This window comes from Gobio gobio (genome assembly GCF_949357685.1).
Source record: "Gobio gobio genome assembly, chromosome: 16".
NCBI classification, from domain to species: Eukaryota; Metazoa; Chordata; class Actinopteri; order Cypriniformes; family Gobionidae; genus Gobio; species Gobio gobio.
In genome coordinates, this window is record NC_137109.1 from 35,207,672 (window position 1) to 35,232,767 (window position 25,096).

The 25,096-nt window shown below is 37.9% G+C and overlaps 1 protein-coding gene across 1 annotated transcript in view; it reads right to left on the reverse strand.

The window, feature by feature from the left end:
• glra4a (glycine receptor, alpha 4a) overlaps positions 1-24,702 on the reverse strand; it is a 64,810-nt gene extending 40,108 nt beyond the window's left edge. The window contains exon 1 of the mRNA XM_079838536.1: positions 24,325-24,702. Within this exon, the coding sequence (XP_079694662.1) occupies positions 24,325-24,392 (68 nt within the window). The 5' untranslated portion in view covers positions 24,393-24,702. The remainder of the gene's footprint in view (positions 1-24,324) is intronic.
• Positions 24,703-25,096: the final 394 nt, after the last annotated feature.

Sequence of the window (25,096 nt, forward strand, 5' to 3'; positions counted from 1 at the left end):
TTATCCTGCTTAGGGCCCCCAGATTTACAGAGCCGGCCCTGGGTAAACTCTCTGCTCCACTGTCTCCGAGGCAAAGACATCACCACAGAGAAGAAAGATTAGGCTCCTGGCAGATGAGCGCTGCCCTGATTTTTCTCTGTATGTCCATTTAGGTTAATGAAATGAGAGTTCAGAGAAATTGGGCTGAAATTCAGGTGTGACAGAGAAATGAAGGCCAGGAAACGGAAGACTTTAATGAGTGAAGTTGAGCAGCAGTCGGTCTCTGCTTCCCTTCTATGTGACAGACGATGCTATTTCCGGATCTTACCCAAAAACACATCTCACACGTGTACGCATGTACAGTAAATGTCTAATTAGGACCTGCAGCATGCTACTGCAGGATGATAAATGTGATCCATTAAGTGAATGCGCTGTATGAATATGGATGGACGTGCCAGTTCTCATCAGGTTCTGGATTATTTCCACAGATTTAAACGAGTCTCTGTGCACCATCCATCCACTCAAAATATCTGCTTCTTGTTGTCTCACATTTATCTGCTACACTCTCTAGCTTGCTCAGGTAATGAGGCCCTCCCGTCTGCTCACCTCAGGGGCTGTGACGTGCTTGCAGTTGTGCTGGGTAGTTCACAGCTCCTCTCATTGTTTTCACTAGCTCTCCCTCGGGTGGTCCTGACTCATTCTACCTTCACATGGCTTCCACAACTCTCCACCTGTCTGTGAAGTAACTGTGGGTCTGGTGCCAGTTTGGGCAGAAAAGTGTGTGGAGAGGTCACTTGCTGCGTTTTAGAGCCTCTAGCAGTTCCTGCCCTCACCTTCGCTGTGTGGTTCTGCTTCACATGAAATAAATTGAAGACCACAATGTCTTGAGTGTAAGGTTTTCAAAGCTTTCCTGGACTCTGGGAGAGGATTTGTGGGGAGCTTTGGCCTCTGTAAGTCATGCTGCATATGTTTCAAATAGATTTTCTTTGCAGTATCGTTTTTAAAGTGTCAGTACTTTTGATACTGTTTCATACTATAGTTTTTATTATAAAGATACTGAGATTTAAATTCAAAATAAAAATATTGATTTGATATTGATTTCAGTTTGATTGCATGAGGTATCATGCACTAACAATAAGCAACAATGCTTTGTTCCAAATTTGTTGTCAATTCTTTGCGTTTTAGTTGGCCATGTTTCAGCGTGTTGATACGGGAAGAGTGCCACGACGGGAGTAACACTGTGGCTAGCACTTAAGTTAGTTGAAATTCAGTTGCATTCTGTTTTTTGTGCAGATACAAGTCGTAATGTTACATTTATGTTGTGTATCAAGTAAAGGTGTCTGATTAATCTTATATAGGATGTTTGGTTGCGCTTTATTTTACAGCACGTGCACTTATGTGAACTTATCTAAGAAATTACTGGGTAATATATAAGGTAACTACATGGGTTAAAGGTTAGGTTTAGGAGTAGGTTTAAGGTTAGTACCTAGTTATTGTAATGACTAATATGTAGATAGTATGTACATAGGGAACAGGACTGTAAATATGACTCTGTCATATAGAACAGGTTTCAGTTTACTGTGTTAATTCACTCTTTTTTTCGAGAACAATGATGCATAATTGATAATTTAGAGGTGTTATTTTTCTAGTTATATTTTTATGTCTACTACCCCACTAACAGCCTTCAGCCATCACTTCTTGTAAGTGAGGTCAATGTACACAATATGGGATTGAGATACACGCAAGGTATCACTTCCGGCGCTTGCATAAACTACGCCAGATCGTGTACAGACCTCACTTACTGGAAGTGATCGTGTGCTGAAGGCTGTTGGACATGGTGGGGTATTTGTAACACTTTAGAATAATGGTCATTAGTTAACATTAGTTAATGTATTAACTAACATGAACTAACCATGAGCAGTACATTTGTTACTATATTTGTTCATCTTTGTTAACGTTAGTTAATATAAATACAGCTGTTCATGGTTTGTTCACAGTGCATTAACTAATGTTAGCAAGATTTTAATAATGCATTAGTAAATGTTGAAATTAACATTAACAAAGATTAATAAACGCTTTATAAGTGCAGTTCATTATTAGTTCATGGTAACTAATGTAGTTAACTACTGTTAACTAATGACCATTATTCTAAAGTGTTACCAAAAATCATATAAATACTGTTCGGTTTCTCGCAAAAAAACGATAATTTCGTGTCGTAAGACATCAACCTGTCGTCACGAGCCACAGGGTTTAATTTGAATTTGTCTGTGCATGTTTTTTTACTCTCATAGATGCATGTTACCATTCACATGCATTATACGGCTGACAGACTGCAACGGTTGGAGTTAAAAATCTTCATTTGTGTTATACTGAAGAAACAAATTCACCTACAGTATATCTTGGGTGCCATGGGGGTAAGCAGGAAAACATAAAATAATTTTTTTTTGGTGAACTATCCCTTTAACAGCATGCAATTTAGTAACAAAAGTCCTCCAGTTTTTATTAATGATATTCTAATATCGATCTAGCTTACTGCAATGTGCAACGAGTGTCTCAAACCAGCCAGGGTGATCTTCCCAAAATTTCATATCATGATCTTAAAACAAACAATCACGATCCACAATCTGAACAACCCGATCTCACGGCAATTCATACATATTTTACGAGTTGGCGAATTTGTATGTTTTTTGCTATATCGTACGTATTTGATGAGTTGCCAAATTTGCAGCACGCACACAGAAAGTATGTGGAAATCAGTCTCTTTCACAGCACTTTTAATAACTCTTTTTAAAATAAAGCATGTCCTAAAATTTTGCATTGGATATTACATTAGAATGAGATAAAATAATGTGAATGTAAGTGATTAAACATAACTGTAACAAGGTTCAGGGAAAACGTAACATTGGTAAAATGTAACTTTAATGTTTAATTGTGATTTCCTTTGCCTTTGTTATTGTTTTGAAGAAGCGACATCTAGTGGCGAAACTTACATACTGTGCCTTTAATGCAAATCATTTTAGAGCTAGTGTAACAGAGGTTTAGCCATTGATATGCAGACTTATGCGGTTATTAGAGAGAGAGAGAGAGAGAGAGAGAGAGAGAGAGAGATTTATGCTGCCTTCACATGCTATTGGAAATTTCCTTCTTCCCTCATCTGTAGTTGTGATTATGAACTCGTCACATTCAAGTGCTTTGTTGTCGGAAAGAACAAGAATCATGGAGGTCACCAGGTTTATTTTTGCCTATTTATTGGGAAAATCTTGTTAAAGTCAAAATGATGTTTAGCATCCTATTCACTGACAACCATATAAACATTCACCGTGCTATGTAGATAGTCAGCTTGCTGACAATTCTGGAATTTCGGTCAAAAACAGGCTATTTTCTCTCTGCATAAAACATAAAATACACTGCAGCTAAACATACAAAACATACAATACACAAGTTTCTGTGCGCGTGTGTCTGTACTGTATGTGCATGCGTTTGTATGGGAAAGAGGGTGTTTTTCATAGATAATGAAACTTAATTTTGTGGGGAAAAAAATGGAAATCGTTTGTCATGTTTATCCTTTTGCTGTTGTAGGCTGTAAAATAACTGAAATCATTGTGATATGGGGATATGGAACTAATGCAGTCAATCCCTGCTTGGAACTGTAGCTGTGTGTTTCCTTAAAAAACACACACCTTTTTTTCTGCATGAAAATCTATGTGTATCATTAGTTAAATGTTAAATGGCTGTAACTGGCAATTTAATCCTCAGAAATCACAAAATAATTTTGCTATCAAATTGAAAAGACAGTAATCAGTATTGCCCTTACTTTGTGTAAAAAAATTATGCGAACAATAGCTTTTTAATGATGGTGTCAAAATGATGCTCCAAATGCTCACATGTTCATCATTTTCTGAAGGCTGCAGTGCATGTTTCAAACTTTGACGAATGCAGTGTCGTCTGGATATCCCATGTGTAAAAACAATATGCCATACTCTGCACACTGATTTTTCTTTTTCAGATGTGGTGCGAGTATTACATCTGTATGGGATTTTGAACCCGGGTACTGTGTCAAATGATAACAAACGGTCTGGATGAGCCGTTCGATTTCCAGCATGCAGTGTCTGGCACTCATGCTAGCGTAGTGAGGTCAGGATGTTCCTCTCATCTTCATGGAGTGAGACACATGGGGCTTTAGATGGTCTGCACAAGCACACCTGAAATAACCACTGTAATTGGAATGCTCTCCAATGCACCTCGCAGTGCTAGGCATCAGACTACGACTGAACACCGTTGGGGTGACAAACTATTTTTCCACTGCAAACGAGTACATTTTGGTGCTGGTTCATATAGGAAGAGCTGTGATTAATCTCTATAAACAGAGATAGGTACAGTTGCTCTCTCCCTCTATGCTCACTCACAGTGTGGGTGGTATGTCATACACAAGCATCTTAGAAGCACTTAGTGAATGAAGTCCATACTTTACTTAGAAAAGTAAAGGAATCCAGAGTCTAGACTCAGTTTGGCCTCACTTCCAGCTATAAGTCTAAATGACTATGTGCATGGACAGCACTGCTTCCTACAAAAAAACAGAAAACTTTAGAGAGTACATTCTTTCTTTTCCTTTTCACTTATTGTTCATTTACCTCGATGAGTTTTCTTCAGATTTCTGTGATTGTTCTATTCCTTGTTTTCTGTGAACTCTAATAAACAGTAAGTGCGTAAAATCAGATAGTGGCTAATATCATCTTGCTATTTTCACAGGCTGTTTTCACACTTGGTTTTATTGCATGGTTCAAACATAAGTTTGATTCCATAACTGAATACTGGTCTCTTTTCACATTACACTTTTAGTTCTAAACCATGGGTACGTCATCACAAGCACTACTATAACTGACAGCTGTGACAGTGACAGCTAGGGATGAGAAGATGTCCGCTTCTTTTTTTCCTTTGTGTTTCTTTCCTAGCAATGTGAATCGTTGGATTAACAGTGAAACAGTTTGATTCATGATGTTATTCTAAAGGAATTTTGCTTAGTCGGCATGAAATGAAAATTCTATCTATTTTTTAAATGCATGTTATTGTGAACAATTCACCTCATAATTTTTTATTCCAAATATCATTACTCGATCCTCCGGTGAAACAACAGACTTCTCTCTGCTGACGCATGCAGGACTTTTCCAATAATTTAGTCCACTCAAAAACCCCGTCCTTGCAAGCTCATGCTCATCTGTCTCCACTTTTGAGTGCAATGCTCACATCTCAAAATCCAGTCAACAGCTGATGAATGGAACCAAGTCCCTGCCCTACATTTCTTTTAATAATCCGTTACGCTTGGATGTACTTCACAATGTGGATGAAAAGATCTGCCACTACTTCCGTTTTATTGCAACTTTAATTCTCGTCCCTTAATGTACAGCAACAACACAATTTCTTTTTATAGCACATTTAAAAACAACACAAGTTGACCAAAGTGCTTTACACACTCAACATAAAAAAAGACCAATACAATTGACAATACACCCAATACATGTCACATCTCAGACTCCAAGGCCCTATGGGCAGTTGTAACAAGAGAGAAGAGATGCGTTTTCAACACGGATTTAAATCATTCCAACGAGTCACAGGATCTAATACGAGGAGGAAGGCTATTCCAGAGGTGTGGCGCTGCCACAGAGAAAGCACAATCTCCTTTAGTCTTCAACCGTGATTTAGGAACATTCAAAAGGAGACTCTGCGATGATCTTAAAGGTTTAGCAGCACAGTGATGTTGTAACAGGCCTGAGATATCCGATATGGAAATGTAATATATGTCCATATATGAAATATCAATATATGCAATATATGCTCATATAAAGTAAAAACATATATGAAACCTATTAGAAATTGGAACAATTCCATATATTGACATAAATGTATCCCATATATTATATACAGTGGCAAGAAAAAGTATGTTAACCACTTGTGAAAATCTGAAAATGTGAATAATTTTAACTAAATAAAAGAGATTATACAAAATGCATGTTATTTTTTATCTAGTACTGTCCTGAATAAGATATTTTACATAAAAATTGTTTTACATATAGTCCACAAGAAAACAACAAATAGCTGAATTTATTAAAAAAACTCTGTTCAAAAGTTTATGGACCATTGATTCTCAATACTGTGTGTCGTTACCTGGATGATCCACGGCTGTTTTTTTGTTTGTTTTTGTGATGGTTGTTCATGAGTCCCTTGTTTGTCTTGAGCAGTTAAACTGCCCAATGTTCTTCAGAAAAATCCTCCAGGTCCACCCTTTCCAGCAGGGACTGTATGATTTTGAGATCCATCTTTTCACAGTGAGAACAATTGAGGACTCAAACACAACTACTAAAAAGTTTGAAACATTCACTGATGCTCCAGAAGGAAACACGGTGCATTAAGAGCTGGGGGTGAAAACGTATTGAATTTGAAGATCAAGGTAAATTGTACTCAATTTGTCTTCCGGGAAACATGCAAGTATCTTCTGTTGCTTCTGAAGGGCAGTACTTAATGAAAAAAAAAAAAGATATTTAAACAAAATAAGAAACATTTGTAAATCTTCATCCTGCTCAAAAGTTTTCACTCCCAGCTCTTAGTACATTGTGTTTCCTTCTGGAGCATCAGTGAATGTTTCAACCTTTTTTAGTAGTTTAGTGTTTGAGTCCCTCAATTGTGCTCAGTGTGAAAATATGGATCTCAAAATCATACAGTCCCTGCTGGAAAGAGTTCAAATATGAAAAAGATGCTGGAAAACTGAAGAATGTGCAGGACCTGGAGGATTTTTCTGAAAAACATTGGGCAGTTTAACTGCTCAAGACAAACAAGGGGCTCGTGAACAACCATCACAAAACAAAAAAACAGCCGTGGATCATCCAGGTAACGACACACAGTATGGAAAATTAATGGTTCATAAACTTTTGAACGGCGTTATTTTAATACATTCAGCTATTTTCTTTATCTTGCGGACTATATGTAAACATTTGTTATGTAAAATATCGTATTCAGGACAGTACTAAAAAAAAAAACATGCATTTTGTATAATCTCTTTTATTTAGTTAAACTTATTCACATTTTCACAGATTCTGCAAGTGGTTCACATACGTTTTCTTGCCACTGTATGTTTATGTATGCATAATAAATATTTTGACATATATGTCTCATAGATATCAGAAATTAGAACAATTCCATACTCTATTCCATATATTACTCAAATTATATATGGGAAAAATTACTGTCACTGACATGCCAATGATAAATGTTGTAGAGTCTTAGTATAGATTTTATGTGTAAAACTAATTAAGTTTAAAATCTAAAATATTTTTAATGTTACATATTGTCAGGTGAGGCAAGGGATGAAGAAGGATTCAAGGATATAGAGGTTAATGGGCTTTTTATTAGACTTCAAAAATAAACAATCAAAACACAAACAAAACATGAAAGTAGGCGGCTGATGATGAGCACAAGCCGCGTGCTAAACAAACACACAACAACACACGGAAAAAACAGTGTATATTGCCCAAGCAAAACTGCATTCTCACACGAGCATTAATGTCCGAAGCCTGAACCAAAACCAAACTAGAATGAGATGCCAGGATCCAAACACCACACAAAGCAATTCACACAGAACCCTGACAAAATTATATGTAAAATTATTTTGGATTATGTATATGATTTGCATAATTGCAAATGTATACTTTATTGAACATGGCTTCATATATTTGTAAGCCTACATATATTTTAATACAAGTTATAAACATTTGCCCTTATGTGATCCAATTTTAAATTAAATTACAAACAATTTGACAGTGAAATTTACATCTTCCCAAAATTAATAAGAGAATTCTATGAGCATACAACATGTTTGCAAATGTTTAAATAAACTTTTTACAAATATAAATTATTATTACAAATATACTGTATATTGTTTACATATATGATATTAACATACTGCACGGTACCATATAGAAATTCATTATATAAATATCTGTAATATATGCAGATATGCAGACTGTATTTATAGTACCAATGTTTACATTTGCATTTTGCACTGTACTTCTAACTGTAATATGCAACCACTTTCCACTGCACTTTCCACTTTTTTTTTTTTTTTTTTTTTTTTTTCCGGATAGCTCTGTCCATAATTTATTGCACTACCCTAATCCACTGCTATTCCTCATATTAGCCTAACATATTATTGTATACCTCTATCTGTAAAATTCTGTTTATAGTAATAGCCATCTGTATATTGTATTCATAGTACATATTCACCTGTAAATTCTGTTTATAGTAATAGCCATCTGTATATTTATTCACTGTACATATTCACCTGTAAATTCAGTTCTGTTTATAGTAATTACGTCTCTCTATTTATACATATTTATACATATTCAGTACATATCCATGTCCTGCACTTACGCATCCATTGTATATCCTGCACTTGCTGCTATTGCACTTCTGGTTAGACCTAAACTGCATTTCGTTGCCTTGTACTTGTACTTGTGTAATGACAATAAAGTTGAATCTAATCTAATCTAATATACTAATTGTACTATTTTGTATGTGGTATACAACTATATAAATCCATATAAAATCCTATATAAGCATATTGAAAATGTGCATATATGTTGTTTAAATAAACTTATATATATATATATATATATATATATATATATATATATATATATATATATATATATATATATATATATATATATATATATATATATATATATATATATATATATATAAATAGATATACTGTATATTGTTTACATATATGGCATTAACATACAGTACCATATAAAAATCCATCATATAAATGTTAATATATGTATATATACTAATTCTTATATGGGTATTTCATACATGGTATAAACCTATATCTTCATATATCGTGTGGATTATGTGCTAATAATGTATTGCCTTATATGAAACATATATGACATCACTACTCGGATATAGGGACATACATATATTACATTTCCATATGGGATATTCTGGAGCAAGACCATGTAAACCTTTTAAAAACATTAACAAGACCTTATATTGCACTCTAAAATCAACAGGAAGCCAGTGCAGAGAGGCCAGCACCAGAGAGCATTTCCTTGTGCCAGTCAGCAATTCGGCCATGGTATTTTGCACTAACTGCAACCGAGCAAACACATTTTTTGACATCCCCAGATATAAAGAATTGCAATAATCCAGTCTGGATGAAATAAAAGCATGAATCACAGTCTCCATATCTCTAAAAGTCAATAAGCTCTTCAATTTGGCAATGCCCCTCAATTGAAACTACCTTTAACCACAGGATTAATTTGTCTATCAAATTTTAGCTCAGAATCAAAAATCACCCCGAGGTTCCTCGCTTGCGTGGTGACATTAGTGGCTAAAGGGCCAAGGTGAAGTGTGAGCTCTCCGGCAAACTTCGAAGGACCAAAGATCACCACTTCTGAGTTAGACTCATTAAGCTGCAAAAAACTAGATGCCATCCAGGCCTTTATTTCTTCCACGCCGTTTCATCCGAGTCGTTAAATGTATGTGTATCGTAATGATTACGATGACAGAAAACCGCTTTCACACAAACCAAATGAATCAAACTGTAGCAACAAACGGCCTCAGATCACACCAAATGCTCTAGTGTGAAAGTGCCATAAAACATTGTAAATTCCTTACAAGGGTGTATGAGAAACAGTCTTTTAGATGAAGCCACCATGCTGCATGATTTGAATGGATTTGCACTGATTTAACTGCTAATAGCTCTGTGTTCTTGCATGCTGTGTTCAAGCAGGGAATGTAGTTTCCGACCTAGAAGGTACACTGATAACACAACAGTGACACGGGCAGAAATGTTCCATTGATCAGATGCAAATCTGACCTCTAGGAATTCTGCATTGTGCCATTAGTCTGAGCAAACAGTGTCTGATGTAGTCTGGCTTGGGCCAGGAAGATTGGTGGCCAGAAACCTCCTTCTTGGACATCAAGGTGAGGGTGAAAATAAAGAGAGAGAAGAAAGGGAAAACGGGGAAGTGATCTGGGAAAACCCGATGAGCGGATAGTGGAGTTCTTGAGTAATAGATGGGGCATGGGCTTGCAGCTGGTTGTGCAGACAGAGATAAAGAGCAAGTCGGCATGGTCATGCATGTCTAATTCAACCTTTTGGCATCAGATTTTTGGCAAGCAGAAGGGAGTGCATGCAGTATATATTTATAACATATATCATATCTCTTAAGTAGTTTAGTGTGTTTGTTCTTTCAGCTGGTTAATATTTAACTTTAAATTGGGGAGACGGGGGCTAGTTGTGAAACATGGAAGTTGTCAAATTGAGTTAAAAGTTAAAATGACACAAATGCTTTTGTCAATGTTTGATATACAGTATATTGTATATATTTGTTCATAAGCCTCTTAAAATTATTTTGTAAAAATATTAAATATACAAAAATAAAATTCTATTGTTATTTATTCATTTATCTTACCAATTCCGAAATGATTTTTAATATTGCTGTTAGTTAAACAAGTGAAGTAAAACTGTTTATATTTAATATAAATAGTCTGTTTGGGACATTTATTTTTATTTTTTTATAATGCTCTCACCGCTGTTAAATGCTATATATGTACAGTATTTTAATTACAATTTTACATTTTTACTGTTTTATGAATTGTTTTGCGTTTCATAATTTTACTGCTAAAATTCTGTTTAAAATCATTTAACAGAATGTTTATTGACAAGTTATGTTAGTCATTGTTATGTTAATGTTTAGTCATGTGATACAGTAAACTGTATTTGTTTTTCCTGTGCAATGATGGTGAAAATGTCATTGCTTTTATATAAGTCAATTGGAGAAATATTCACTGAATTAAGAAGTGTGGCAATTGGGGATAGGTACCAAAACCCGGTATTAAATGGGCTAAATTATGAAAGACTGCAGCTCCAACGTTAGTGGTTGGTTCTGCTTTCGGTATTAGAGAAAATAAGACAATAACCATACTATTTATTATTACTATATTGACATTATATTGCAAATTCTATCATGCCAGCCAGTTAAATATGCGATAATATTAAACCATTTGTCTGTGCATTTTTTGCTATTCGCAGTCCAAAAGAGAGAGATCTCTCACACGAAGCTACAGTGCGCACAACACGAAAGTCCCTGCTTAATTTGTGACAATGGCAGAGAGGACTAAACATTCAAACATGGTTACACTTTAGGCCTGGGATATTAATACAATTTTATTTTCTTCGATTTTTGATTTTGGCTTTCAATGATTATAAAAAGAAGATATTTGAGGTAAAACTATTAAAAACTAGCCTCATTCCGTTTAGCACAACTTCCTTCGCTTCACAGCATTTCTCCAAACACAAACTTATAATATAATATTTATGGCCAACGTGTTTTTGAGAAAAGCATTTATTTCATAATGTGATTTTTTTTTAAAAATGTATAGCCATCTTTGATCATATTTACCAGGGGTGTTTACCAATGATTCTGACCACAACTGTCAAATCAAATCAAGTCAAATTGCATTTAGCACAATAAAAACAACAGTAGTTGACCATTGTGCTGTACAGAAAAAGAAAGACAAAAAATGAATATTTAAAAAAAAGGACATATAAGATAAAAAACGCGAAGCAACGATAAAGGGAGCTTGCATCAAAACACCAATTCAAAAAATATTCAACCTTAAAACTCAAAAACAATTGTAGGCCTGGGAGGAAAGGTAGGTTTTTTAACTTGGCTTTAAATTCAGTCTCTGTGGAGACTAATCTTAGGGGTAGAGGAAGACTATTCCACAAATTTAGGCCAACAATAGAAAAGACACGTTCACCCCTCAACTTAAGTCTAGATCTCGGAACCATCAGCAATCTTTGTTGAGATGACATTAATGATCTTGCAGAGTTATTTAATTTCAAAAGATCAGAAAGATATTTTGGAGCTAATCCGTTCAGGGCTTTAAAAACAAAAAGCAGAATTTTAAAATCAATTCTATAACAAATCGGCAGCCAGTGCAATGAATATAATATTGGTGAAATAGGATTACATTTTCAGGTACCAGTCAAAAGTCTGGCTGCTGCATTTTGAACCCCTGAAGAAGACTAATATTGGATTGACTCATTCCAATATAAAGAGAGTTACAATAGTCAAGATGAAATGAACACATGGATCACTCTCTCAAACTCTAAAAATGCTAAGAAACACTTAACCTTGGACAATAATATTAATTGGAAAAAACTAGATCTAACTACAGCATATATCTGTTTATCAAATTTGAGGGCAGAGTCAAAAATAACGGCCAAAATTTTGTGCTTTACATAGGGGACCAGATCTCCCAGGTCGCCATCCGCAGTACCTGAAACACCTGAGGGACCAAACACTATAACCTCAGTTTTGCTCTCATTAAGATGCAAAGAATTTAAGGAAAACCAGTACTTAATATCAGACAAACATGCTGATAATAAACTTAAGGCTTTTTTTGTCATTTTTCTTTGAGCAAATAATTTGGGTGTCATCAGCATAAAAATGGAATGACATCTCATGTTTAGAGAGAATAGTACACAAGTGAAGCATATAAACGAGAACAAAACAAGAAGATGAAGACCCATCAAACAGAATCATTCAGATAGGACTTCAACCAATTAAGAGAACAACCTTGAAAACCCACACATTGTTCAAGTCCCATTGTTCAACTGTAACATCAGAATGTGATCAGTGATTGTTGTAAAATGCAGGATTTGTTTTATAATAAAGAGCTATTAAAAGCACAATCTGCGCAAGAGGCGCTGTTTCCAACTTCTAGGTGGCTTTCTGTGCGTGCGCTTCGAAACGGACTGCAACTAGAAAAGCACATTATACTTTAGGTTTCGTGTGCACGTCTAAACGATCAAATACACACAAAAATATTTCAAAATGACCGGTTTGGATTGTGTTCACTTAAACACAGTTTGTCGTAAATATTTGGGAGAAAATATGTGTATTATTAGTTCTGCGCCAGCGTTTAAAAAAAAAAAAAGCCAGCCACCACCAGGGTTTTTGATCATTTTCACAAAAATGTAATGGCCCATAGAATATTTTGTTGTATGAATATCTGAGCATGCAATATATCAAAAGAAAGAGCAGAGCTTTTATCCTAGCTTCATGCATTCCTTTTTTATTAACACTTAAATATGGGTAAGTTTCATAAAAAAAGGCAACATTTTGAACAAAAAGCTGAGAAAATCACGTTTTTGTCAAAGACTACATCCAGATCAGATTCAGAGCGATGATCAAACACAGATGGAGTCCATCAACACCCCTACTGCTTGCACAGTCCTATAGCTCGTCCTGGGTCGACATTTCATTCAGTAACACCAGGCAGTTTTAATTTATTTGATGTTTAATGTTGATGATCACGTTATTTCACAAATGCATCTGCTTACATATGATCGCTTGTTTTTTTTTGCGTCTTCTTCGTCTGTGTTTTGATCAGGAGATTCTGTACTCATTTAGAAGATGCGTAATAGCGTCTCCCTAGTGTATAACAGTGAAAACACGGAAAATTCCATGTTTGGCAGGGAAGCGTTTTCTCACAAATAATGGAAAATTCTGTGTTTGGCGTTGAAAGAGTTAAAGTGGCAGCATTCTAATAACCCTGCTGATGATTGCGTTATTAATGTGATTTAAACAATAAAAGGCAACGAGAAAATTACTCACAACTCTTGAATGAACAATTTTATCTTTAATAAGCATGTAGATATATATTTTACATTTCATAATATAAAGCAATGTTAATTATATATAAATAAATTAAAAACGAACAGATAAGAATACCGTTAAAGTACCGGATGGATAAGCAATATCGGTAGGAGTTGTAATACTGTTAAAACCTTAACGATCCCTAGTGACAACTAGCCCTGGTCATCCCATTCATGATGCATAATGTCATGGGTTGGCAAGCTTTTGATTTGCATTCCACTTCCTAATTAAACTATTCAATCTACAAAACAAAACAAAAACAGTCTATTTTCCATAGGCATAAGAAATAGACTAATTTGATTGTTTTCAGAATAAAGGCATTGACCGATACTTGCACCAGGAGCATTACATTTTTATTAGACTGATGCTGTACAGTCACAAACATTGACATAATGTTCCCTATAATGGCTATATCTCTATTGGTCTTGAATATAGCAACAGTATTTTACGGTAAATACACTCAACTCAGACTGAGTGGCTCCATCCCTCATGACCTGTTGTACTTCTCTTGTCAGACAGTCCATCAGTCATGCTAATGATTATGAACGTATTTCAAACGCCTGTGGCATGACCTTAGGCCGTTCGCATCCTCCTTGACCAATGCTGCTTTACTCTTGAGAAACTGCGGCTGCTTCCGTTTCTCCATTAGGAAAAAATCCGCTGTCATGCAGGGTTAATGGATAAGGCCATAAGCTAAATAGATCAATAAAGCACAATTGTCATGGCAACTGACCGACGGAGCAAATCTCCAGCCGCTAGCATCGGTGATTTCGTAACTGCCATGACACCAGAAATATCAATAAACCAAACACTGGGTCGGCGCGGCCCAGTTTCTGAGCCTGCATGTCTGGAGGTCAGAGCGTTAGTCAGGCATTTACTGAAAAGCTGTGATTAGCACTATTGAATTTAATTTGTTCTTACAATAGTGGGCCAGAGTAAAGGGGTGCCCTCACAGAGGGTAGTAATTTATTCAGCGTTCAGAGGAATTACATGGCTCCAGTGTGCTTGTGTTCTCATTTCATGCTGAAAAAAGGGCCGCCTCGCTCCCTGACATTGTGTTATCTGACGAGCACAGTTGTAATCCCCACTTCAGCTTCCATCTCCCCTCACCCACCTCCCAAAACTGCTTCACCAGCCATGCGTGACATAGGCTAGTGAACAGGAAAGTGGAGCAAAAGATAAAGAGAGAGGGACAGAGAGACTGATGTGTCCTGGTGGGAGTTGTTACTTGTGTTTACTATCCATCCCTAAAGTAAATGACCTTGTGTCATGTAGCATAGTCTAGGGATGTGCTGTTTGCATGCTTCATTTTCCTCATCTGCAGGTATTGCGCTCATTCGTTCTCAATGGCAATGCAATTTTATTTATGTTTTATTAGAAACAGCACCTCCTGCCAAGACCTCTGTTTGCTTCCTATTATCTTTTTGAAAGATTTTCCGCCAGGATTAGATGAGTCAAAACTGCCCAGCTGTTATGAGATCTTCAGCCAAACAACTTTGTCGTACCATCATTCGATGTGACAACATGACCAGCATGCACAGCAGCAAAACAAATGCTCTGTTCTAAAACCTAGTGAGCTCACTACAGAGGCAACATTTTAAAGGGATCATGAACTGGGTTGTTTTATGATGTTTCCTTGGGTGCACTTATAATGTTAGAATGCTTTTTACATCAAAATATGTCATAATTTATAAATAAAAGGCATTTTTCCTACCTTGATTTTAGCCCTCTGCTCTGAACGCTCCGTTTTAAGGGGCGTGTCTGCTGTGAAACTCCCACTGCTGTGATTGGCTAACGTCTTTCCATTTGAAATAGTATTACTCTCTCTTTTAGCTCGTTTTTACTATTACAGCTCTCATGGTTAACTAATCGTGAAAAGTGTTGCATCACATCTAGACCTATGGCATTATATTAAGATCTATGCCATTATATTAAGATCGTGGCATGGAAGATGCATTGCAGTGATGATCATTGTAGCCGATCACACACATGTTGAGCGCATGAAAGCAGCGATCTCGTCATTGCAACTCAGTTTCTGTACACTAACGAATGCTTTCATCTTCACTAACAGTGCAAACGTGATATAGTTAAGAGATTCGTTGAATAAAACGGGAGTCACTGATAAACTTGTCACTGCTCTCTGTTTGATTGACACCTCAAGCACGCACTGCTCCAATGATTGCAAAGTGAGCTTTCTTTGATCGCTTTCTTTATAGAATTTAATCACTGTTAAATAACAGATTATTTTCATCATACTAAGAGAAACAATGCAAGTTGACGTTTAATCACAGGTCTGATTTACTGACACAGACAAAGAACATCTGACTACATGAGTCATTACATTTCAGATCAGGCATTAGAATGAACACAGTTACTTACATGTTGCATTACTGTTGAACCCAGTCACTGCACAATATTTTGTAATCCTCAACTGCATGTTTATTGCTTTGTAGCTCGATCTGCTTTAACCCCTCTGGCCTATGTTACATGCGTGAATCGGTGGGCGGGGCTAAACAGGCAGTGATGAAGTAGACGTTGATCTTCTTCTGTTGAGACGGTGTTTCACCACACGATGACGTCAAGGTGAGGCACATTCTGAAATTGATTGTTTTCTGGGCCTGGTGTCAATAAAAGCTTTTCTTTGACTAACAAGGAAGTTTTCAGCTCTAAAACTTACAGGATATTCTTTTCTTACCATGACCTTTTATATATCAAAAGCTCAAGGGAAAGTTGATTTCTCAATTCATGACCCTTTAAGGCAACATCCTAATTGTGACTAATTGTAACAATTAGGATGTTGCCCATTGGAACCATGCCCCCTAGAACAGGGGTGTCCAATCCTGGTCCTGGAGGGCCATTGTCCTGCAAAATTTTGCTCCAACCCCAATTAAGCACTCCTGAACCAGCTAATCAATCTTAGTAGGCATACTAGAAACTTCCAGGCAGGTGTGTTGTAGCAAGTTGGAGCTAAACTCTGTAGGACAGTGACAGAGTCCAGGACAGAGTTTGGACATCCCTGCACTAGTCTCCAGGGTCCACCCAGCATAGACTCTCAAAATCCTGTGGAAAACACTATATTCTATTCAATACTGAAAAATGCTATGCATTTTATATGCTTATTAGAGTATTGTTAGCTTAGCAAGATGATAACATTAAACTACTCCCGTACACAATGCTGTTTGGCCATTGCAAAGGCTTGCTGCTTGTGTAGAGTGTTCCATGTCGGTTACTGGTAAGGTTTCAATGGTGGTATTGATGCTGCCTTAGAAGGCAGCTTCCAATTAAATGAGTTCATAACATTCTGGAACAGAGCAATAATGTATATGTTTATAGATTTCTATGGAGTATAGATTTCTACATCAATCTATCTGTTGTTCTATCTAGTTGGACTCTAACCTGTTTTGCTGTCTATAAATTTGTAACTACATGAAGACTTCTTTATGTGGTTTTAATTGAGCTGAAAGTAATAGCTCGCTGTAGTAACCTCCAGTAGGGATTTTCCAACTGGGCTTCAATCTGTCAAACCATGAGCAGGAAGAGAATCCCACGGGCCCTTCATTTAAATGAGGCACTGTGGCCCAACCACATTAGTTACACTTCATGTTGTGCTTCTCTTGCAGCGGTGCTGTACGGTTGCTGCTGGCAGTAGGAAGTAATTCATTTCACCACAGCCCGACTGGCTATGCACTCAAGCTCAAAATCATTTTTGCCAGGTTAAGATTCAAGTACCTAAAACATAAGAAAATACTTTGTTTGGTAATAAATTCACTGGCTTTTCTCTCACAGGCACAGCTGACCTCTTAACAAGATCTCTTGTCCTTTTAGACCTCTCTGAGTTTTTGGGTGCCCCACATGCAGTACTTCTATCATTTTGTAAAAAGCGAAGGGCATGCGCTTTTCTCACACCTTGATGGTGAGTGAAATTGGCCAGCAACAGTCATTCACACTACTGCACAGCAGTCTGTCACCTCTCTGCTGTATGTTCACGCTCACATCACTGAACCACTTGTGCTGCTGTCCCACAGATTGGTTGCACCGTCTACCGCTCTGCAAACCGTTGCATGCTCTTTTTGTTTTCACAGTAGCTGCTGAGGTAGACAGACAAATATTTGTGGGAGAGGTGCAAGCACTGGTTTGTTGTGAGCAAAACGGGTGAATAACAATGCTGTATTAGAGTTGCTTGTTGAATCCTGATTAGCAGATTTTAAAATCACCAAAAAAGTGGTTGAAATTAACTTAACATTAGTCATTAAAAAAGTTTTTATTTGGTAAAAGTTTATTTGGCATTTGGGAATTGTCTTTTTGGGCCTGGATTTAATTTCCAAGAGGACAATGACCAGAAACATTCTTCTAATTATTGCCGGAACTTCCTGTGACGGAAGGAATCTGCTGGAACTTTGAAAATGATGGACTGGCCCCCTCAAAGTCCAGACCTCAACCCCATCAAGCACATTTGGGGTGAGTGGGAAAATGAACTGGACAGATCTATTGTACATTCAAAGGAAAGCCTTTGGCTTCAGTTGCAGAAGGCATGAGATAGCATTAGTGTTCAAGGTTTAATATTAAGCTAAAAAATATTAAAGGGGTACTTCAGCGCTGGGAAGATAAATGTGTATTTAAACTGGGTCATTTATGTAGTAGAAATGTGAAATTATTTTTGAATTTGGTGCCTTCTAAACTGAGAAAAGACAAAATGTATTTTTGTCTCATTTGGATGAAAGACAACAACTCCCAGAATGCACTTGCTTCGCTGCCCTACGAGGCCACTCCCTACAACGCCCCCACAGTCGTTTTGATCTTCATAATAATACAATAATTTCGTTCAGTTAGAGAATAAACACTACACTTAAAAACTGAACGTTTCTTTTCAATAACGTGAGTGAGCCGAACGAAAGTCACGGGACAAACGCAGCAGGAGTCAGATTTCATTCATCACGAGAGCGAAGCAAGAGCTGAGCAGAGCTGAGGTAAGCGTGGCATTCATTCTCAGCGCGTGTCCAGTCTGGCGCGTTATCAGATCGCATATGGAAGCTAAACTTTCATAGGAATTCATTGAAAAGTTGAAACACTCACTTTGCTCTGCAAAAATCCGTTATTAATGCGCATTTACATTCTATAAGTGAGATCTCTCCCCTGTGGGCGGGTTGATAACATGCGGAACTAGCTCCGATGACGCAAAATGACGATATTTGTAATTCTCTCATCTCAGGGGGATATGAGGGGGGAAAGTACCATAATTTGAATATACTACCGGGTTTCTACTGATACAAAGCTTAATGCTAAATCGCTGAAGTAACCCTTTAAGCAGCACCACTGTTTTCAACATTGAAGATAAGAAGTGTTTCTTGAGCACCAAATAGAATGTTTGACACCCGAAAACTGGAATAATAACTTCTGAAAATTCAGCTTTGACATTACATTACATTGTAAAATATATTAAAGGTCCCATGGCATGGCATTTTTCTATTATTCTATAATGTTTCCTGAGGTGTACTTATATTGTTAGTATGATTTTTACATCATAAAATGTCATAATGTAGAAATAAAAGGCATTTTTTCTATTCTGATGTTTGCCCTGTGGCTGAATGCCCTGTTTCAAGAGGCGTGTCTGCTGTGAGACTTCAGTTAAAACGCCCACTGTTGTGATTGGCTGACATCTTTGCATTTGAAATGAGCGGAGGGGGCGTGGTTTAACCAGGTCTACCAGGCACGAGCAGGCACGAGCTGCTGCCAGAGAGACAGATGGACCTGCTGAGTTCACTTCTCATCAGTTCTATCAGTACGTCTCAGTTCAGTGAACTGTTGTAGTTACTAGGATATACTTCAGGTTATTAGTTTATTTCTAGTCGGAGGAACTGTCACTCATGTCAGAAAGTTAGTAACTTTAGTAAATCAGCGATGACTGGAGACGCGAACCGTTTAGAACGATTCAGTCCGATTTGGTGAACTGATTCGGTTCACTAAAAAGAACCGGTTCAAAAGAATGATTAGTTCGCGAACCGGACATCACTAATGTACCAGAGACGGAGCGATTGCTTACAAAGTTATTTATAGTAACTACTGAGTTATAAGAGAGCTGGCGGCGCAAGTTTATTTTGTGTGTATCCGAGAGTTCTGAATAAACAAGAGTCTGTCACGCCGAGTCCGTCTTCATCATTATTCTACCAACTTTGTAACACATGCAATGTACCATTACAGCTGTCGAGATGAACGAATTATGAGTAAGTGTTGATTATAGCATTATTTTTAGATATGTTCCTATCATATGAAAAGTGTCAGTGACGCGCATTGAGTACACAGCGCAAACAAAGACACAACAGCAGTTATCGAATGTAATCCAGTTTATTGTGGGGCTAGGCTGGCTAGCCCGGATACGCTCACGCCTTTCCCCCCCTTCTGCTTAATCTCGCGCCGCGTATGGCGCCTCCGCTGTGGGCGAGATGCAGTACTGGGGGTCGGGGATGTTAAAGGCCGACCGGCCAGTGCAGCCCGAGCTTCGGCGTGTGTGGGAAGTTTATCTCTAAAGATGTGACTCTGCCGATATTGAGCAGAAACTCATAACTGTATACACATTTTAGAACAGATAGACGCGACAAGGACGTACAAAAACATGGGCTCACAAGATAGAAAACACGAAAACACCGTTTTGTCGGGAGAGAGAGAAGCCGCAGCGTGTGCACGAATAATAAATAATTAGCTACACATCAGAAATCACTGATCACAGATCAGAAGGAACTGAAAAAAGACTTCTGTTTTCATTTGTACATCCAAACACTGAGAAAATGCCAGCATTCACTCGTTCACAAGCCATGATCTCTCGAGGACAAACAAATATGGCGCTTGCATGGGCGTGACAGATTCTCTGGGCAGAGGAAAGGGAGGTAACCGTTCCTGTTTTTACGTCATAACAGGAGACTTCAAGATTGGCTAGTCTGGCCTGTCATTTTCTCAAAGGTGGAGAAAGACAGCCACAACTCAAAATTTCTAGCCACTTGGGGACAATATTCAGGCTAGGGGAACTCATATTAATGTTGAAAAACCTAATAAAATGAAAATTTCATGCCATGGGACCTTTAAAATAGAAATAGTTCTTTAAAATGATATTTCACAACATTACTGTTTTTACTGTATTTTTTATCAAATAAATGCGGCATTGGTGAGCGAGCGTGTCTTTGTGTGGAATATTGATTAGAGTTTAAAAAATGTCAACCCATTCTCACTCCCAAGGGGTCAAAATCCGAAGCATGGTCAAGTGGCTTCCGCATCACAATGAAGACCTTAAAGGCACCCCTAGGCGTCACTATATTGACGCGCTGGGTGCTCCATTCATTTCAGTTGTTTACCCAATGCGTCAGATCAAGACGCATGTTATTCTTTGCATTTGTAAAAGCAGAGATGATTTTATTCATTTTTTATTCATATTTAAAGGTTACTTTAAAGGTTTACTTTTTTATTTTGGAGCAGCTAACCCAACTCCTACCCTAAACCTACCCACTCCTAAACAATATAAAACACATTACAGGCAAATACAAGTACAGTCACATCTATTTATTGCAAAAACTGACCAAAAACTGTATAAAAGTATTAACTCATGTTGCATTCCAAGTCTTCTGAAGTCACACAATGTCTTTATGTAAAGAACAGAGTTGATCTTAATGTTTTAATCGCTGAGATGATGATCCTGCCGCTCCGTTAACGCACTCATTCAAATCTCATTCAAATAATACACACGTCTCTTTAGCATGATGCATTCGGTCACGAGACATACGAGAGCCAATGCAATTTCACTATAAAAAATGACGTAACGGGCAATATTTGAAATTGAATGTGTTCATGATCGTCTGCGGATGGAGACGCTGATCACTTTTGGGGATTTCCTTCACACAAATCAATCGCTTGGCCTTCGCTTGTACTTTTTGAATAAATTGTGCATGCAGTCGCATCAGCTTGTTATATCTGTGTTTTATATACCACACAAATGGGTAGGTTTAGGAATGGAATGGGGTTGGGTTACATGTTAAAATGTGTCTAGATAGCGTAAATAAAATTATGCTGGCTGATTAAATTGAGAATCACAGTCGAACATGTCCTAATGGCAAAATCATAACCCAATATATGATCATCATGACGATAACGTTCCCATGCCCAATGTGTCTGTGTATGATGCCAAAGGTTTCTCATTGAAATGAATGGAGCACTCGGCGCGTCGATATAGTGACGCCTAGGGGTACCTTTAGCGTCTTTATTGTGATGCGGAAAGCACTTGACCATGCTTCGGACTTTGACGCCTTGGAAGTGAGAACGGGTTGGAAATGTTCATCTGTGGATCTCTTGAGATACCGTGTTGCCCTGGATGATTGTCATTATTCACAAATATTTCAGATTTAGACAGCCAATCGGAATCATGTATTCCAGAGATCCGTGGAATGAATCTAACCAGTCTTTCGCTCAGTGGCTCCTGACCTCTGAATTTCTATTACTGCTGAGAGTTGTGCTGGTGTGACTTTGGGGTCAGATTTGACACACTCTCCTTGCTGATTGGTGGAAATGGTGTACTCTTGCTTAAACATTTGTGTTGAAACTGAAATCGGTGTACTGCTTAATTATTCATAAGAGACAACGTTTGAGCTGCACAAACCCCTTTGTTTTCCATTTCAGCATCTTCTATTTCCTTGCAAATCCCTCTGTTTCTGTCTTGACAGATGTCTTTATTTCACACGGTGCCAGCTGCTCTTTCAAACTACGTTAGTCTCTTTTTCTCAAGGTAATGTTCTTCCTATGTTCCCTGAGGTTATTCTCAGTTCAAAACTTTCATTATAAAACTGAAAGATGTCTGTGAAAACAGATTTTCTCATATTCATCTTCCCTCAATCACCACACGGCTGACCTGTAGACTGCACAGACATGCCTAGGCTGTTCTGAGTCACTCTTCTTCACACTGCATTTCGTAAGTTCCTGTCGATGTCTGCGGCCCTGTTGCTCCATGCTCATGACCTGTCTACCTGCTAATCAGCCACCTGCTGGATTTCTACCCAGGTCTCTGCATGGCTCCTTTCATAGCCATTGTCGCCCCCTCACCTCAGAGTCAGACAGCTGAGCTCAAACAGCGCTCATCTCTGCCTCCATGTTCTGTCCGCTCTGAATCTCCCACACAGTGTCTGCAGGTTGACACACTGAGCCAGTGAGTGCAATCGCTAAGGGATGTCATCTCCCACCCGCAAGTCACACCACAGGCCCTTCAGAGACACAAAGCCTTTCTGTGCTCATGTGTGCATGTATCATGTGACATACTGCAACATCTACAACATTCCTCTGCCAGTCACCCTGTCCCTGGTTGTCTCATGCACTCTGTCTCATACCTTCACTAGTTGCACCTTTCGTTACATCATCATGACTCCCAGCACTTTTCCTGCAATCTCATCTAGAATGACTTCACTCAGTCTTCTCTTCATCCCTCACTCTGATTCTCGACGGAGTTCCCGTCAGTGTCTGTCTCGCTCTCTCAGAGCGGATGCTCGTCGTCAGACCCAGGCTTTGGGATTATGCAAATGTGGCTCCAGCCTGTTCACACCTGGATGCAATGGGGCATGAAACGGAGTGCACTCGCTGCAAAACTTTTCACTTTTTTCATTAAGAGAGGGGGGAGAAAATCTAATTTTGCTTTTTTTTTTTTTTACTCAATGTTCCCTCTTTATATTGTTAAATGTTTTACTTCTTTACTTAAAAGAGCCATCTTAAAATGTAAACAGCACTGATTTTCTCTATAGTCAAACCATGGGCAGACCTTTCTGTGAGCTAATGATTTTTATGCTATTGGATATTGTTCAGGCACTTCAGGATTTCAAACATTCTGCTAAAGAAAATGGATCAAACTTTTTCCTTTTAATTTTGTATTTTTCCTTTAATTTTATAAGGAAATAACAATATAAATTTGATATACAGTATGTTATATATCAATTTCAGCTTATTTCAGCAGCTTTCAGCTCTTCTTTCAAAAATTGTTTGCATGGAATTTGGAAATTTGTTTAAATTGGCAGGAGAGGAGCACTGCATTTTTCCTAAAATAATCTCAGACTGACTGTTATCTGTGTTGAGAAAGTTTAAATTCACCAGCCAAGTTTATATAAAAATAAACTTAACAAAAACCTCATGTAGTTTTTTTCTGTTGACATCTTCAACTGAAGTGTCCGAATACAACAGTCACTTTGCAGAGCGGTGTGTGCGTACATACACACACACACACACACCACACACACACACACACACACACACACACACACACACACACACACACACACACACACACACACACACACACACACACACACACACACACACACACACACACACACACACACACACACACACACACACACACACACACACACACACACACACACACACACACACACACACATACACACACCACACATATATATATATATACAGTATATTGCATGTTTGATCTAAAATCTTCCCCAAATATTACTCTCAAAAAAATAAAAACTGAAACTCAGATTTCAATGTGACATTTCTTTCAATGAACAGACCATACAACACCACACCACACAACCAATACATGCATGCTATTAAAAACCACTGCTTGTCTTACCTGATAAAGCCCCCTTGGAAAAAGAAAAAAGACAAGACATATAAAATCCTTATGACCTGAGGGAGCATTCTCTTTCTAAGTCTCTCTCTCTCTCAGTCCGTTTGAAGAACTTAAACTCTAAAGAATTACCAAATCCATAGAGGAGCAGGTAAAACTCGACAGGAATGCATTGTCTTGCAGAGTGATCCGAGCCTGTCTGTGAGGAAACTTCTTCTGGCTTCCTCCCTGCTCACTTCTGCTGGCTGGAAAATCCTCCACAGTGGCCCCCCCCTCCCCTTCAGATGTCAGTGAGAATAGGTGAGAGCGCAAGCATGTCTGTGTGTCTGGGTTTGTTTTGAAGAGACTATGTGCTTTTCCCTTTCTTTCTCGTTCTTTTTTATGGCCAGCTGCTCGCTCCAGGAATTATAATGGAGCTGATTTAAAGGGCCAGCAGCGCATTTGAAGGCAGGGAGATGGCGTGCGGTGAGCCCACTGAGAAGAGGAGCAGAAAGAGGAGGATCTAGCAGAGGGGGATGGAGTTTTTTCTGGCTTTGTTTATGTTAGTTTTCTCTCTCTCTCTCCTCTCTCTCTCTCTCTCTCTCTCTCTCTCTCTCTCTCTCTCCTTCTCTCTCTCTTGGTGTGGAGGTCTAACCACTCCAAGGCTTCGCTTCGCTTTTGTACTTGAAGGAATGAAGAAGACCCCAAAACATGAGAGTAAGAGATGTGCATATAACATATATATATATATGTGTGTATATATGTGTGTATATATATATAGACACATAAACACACA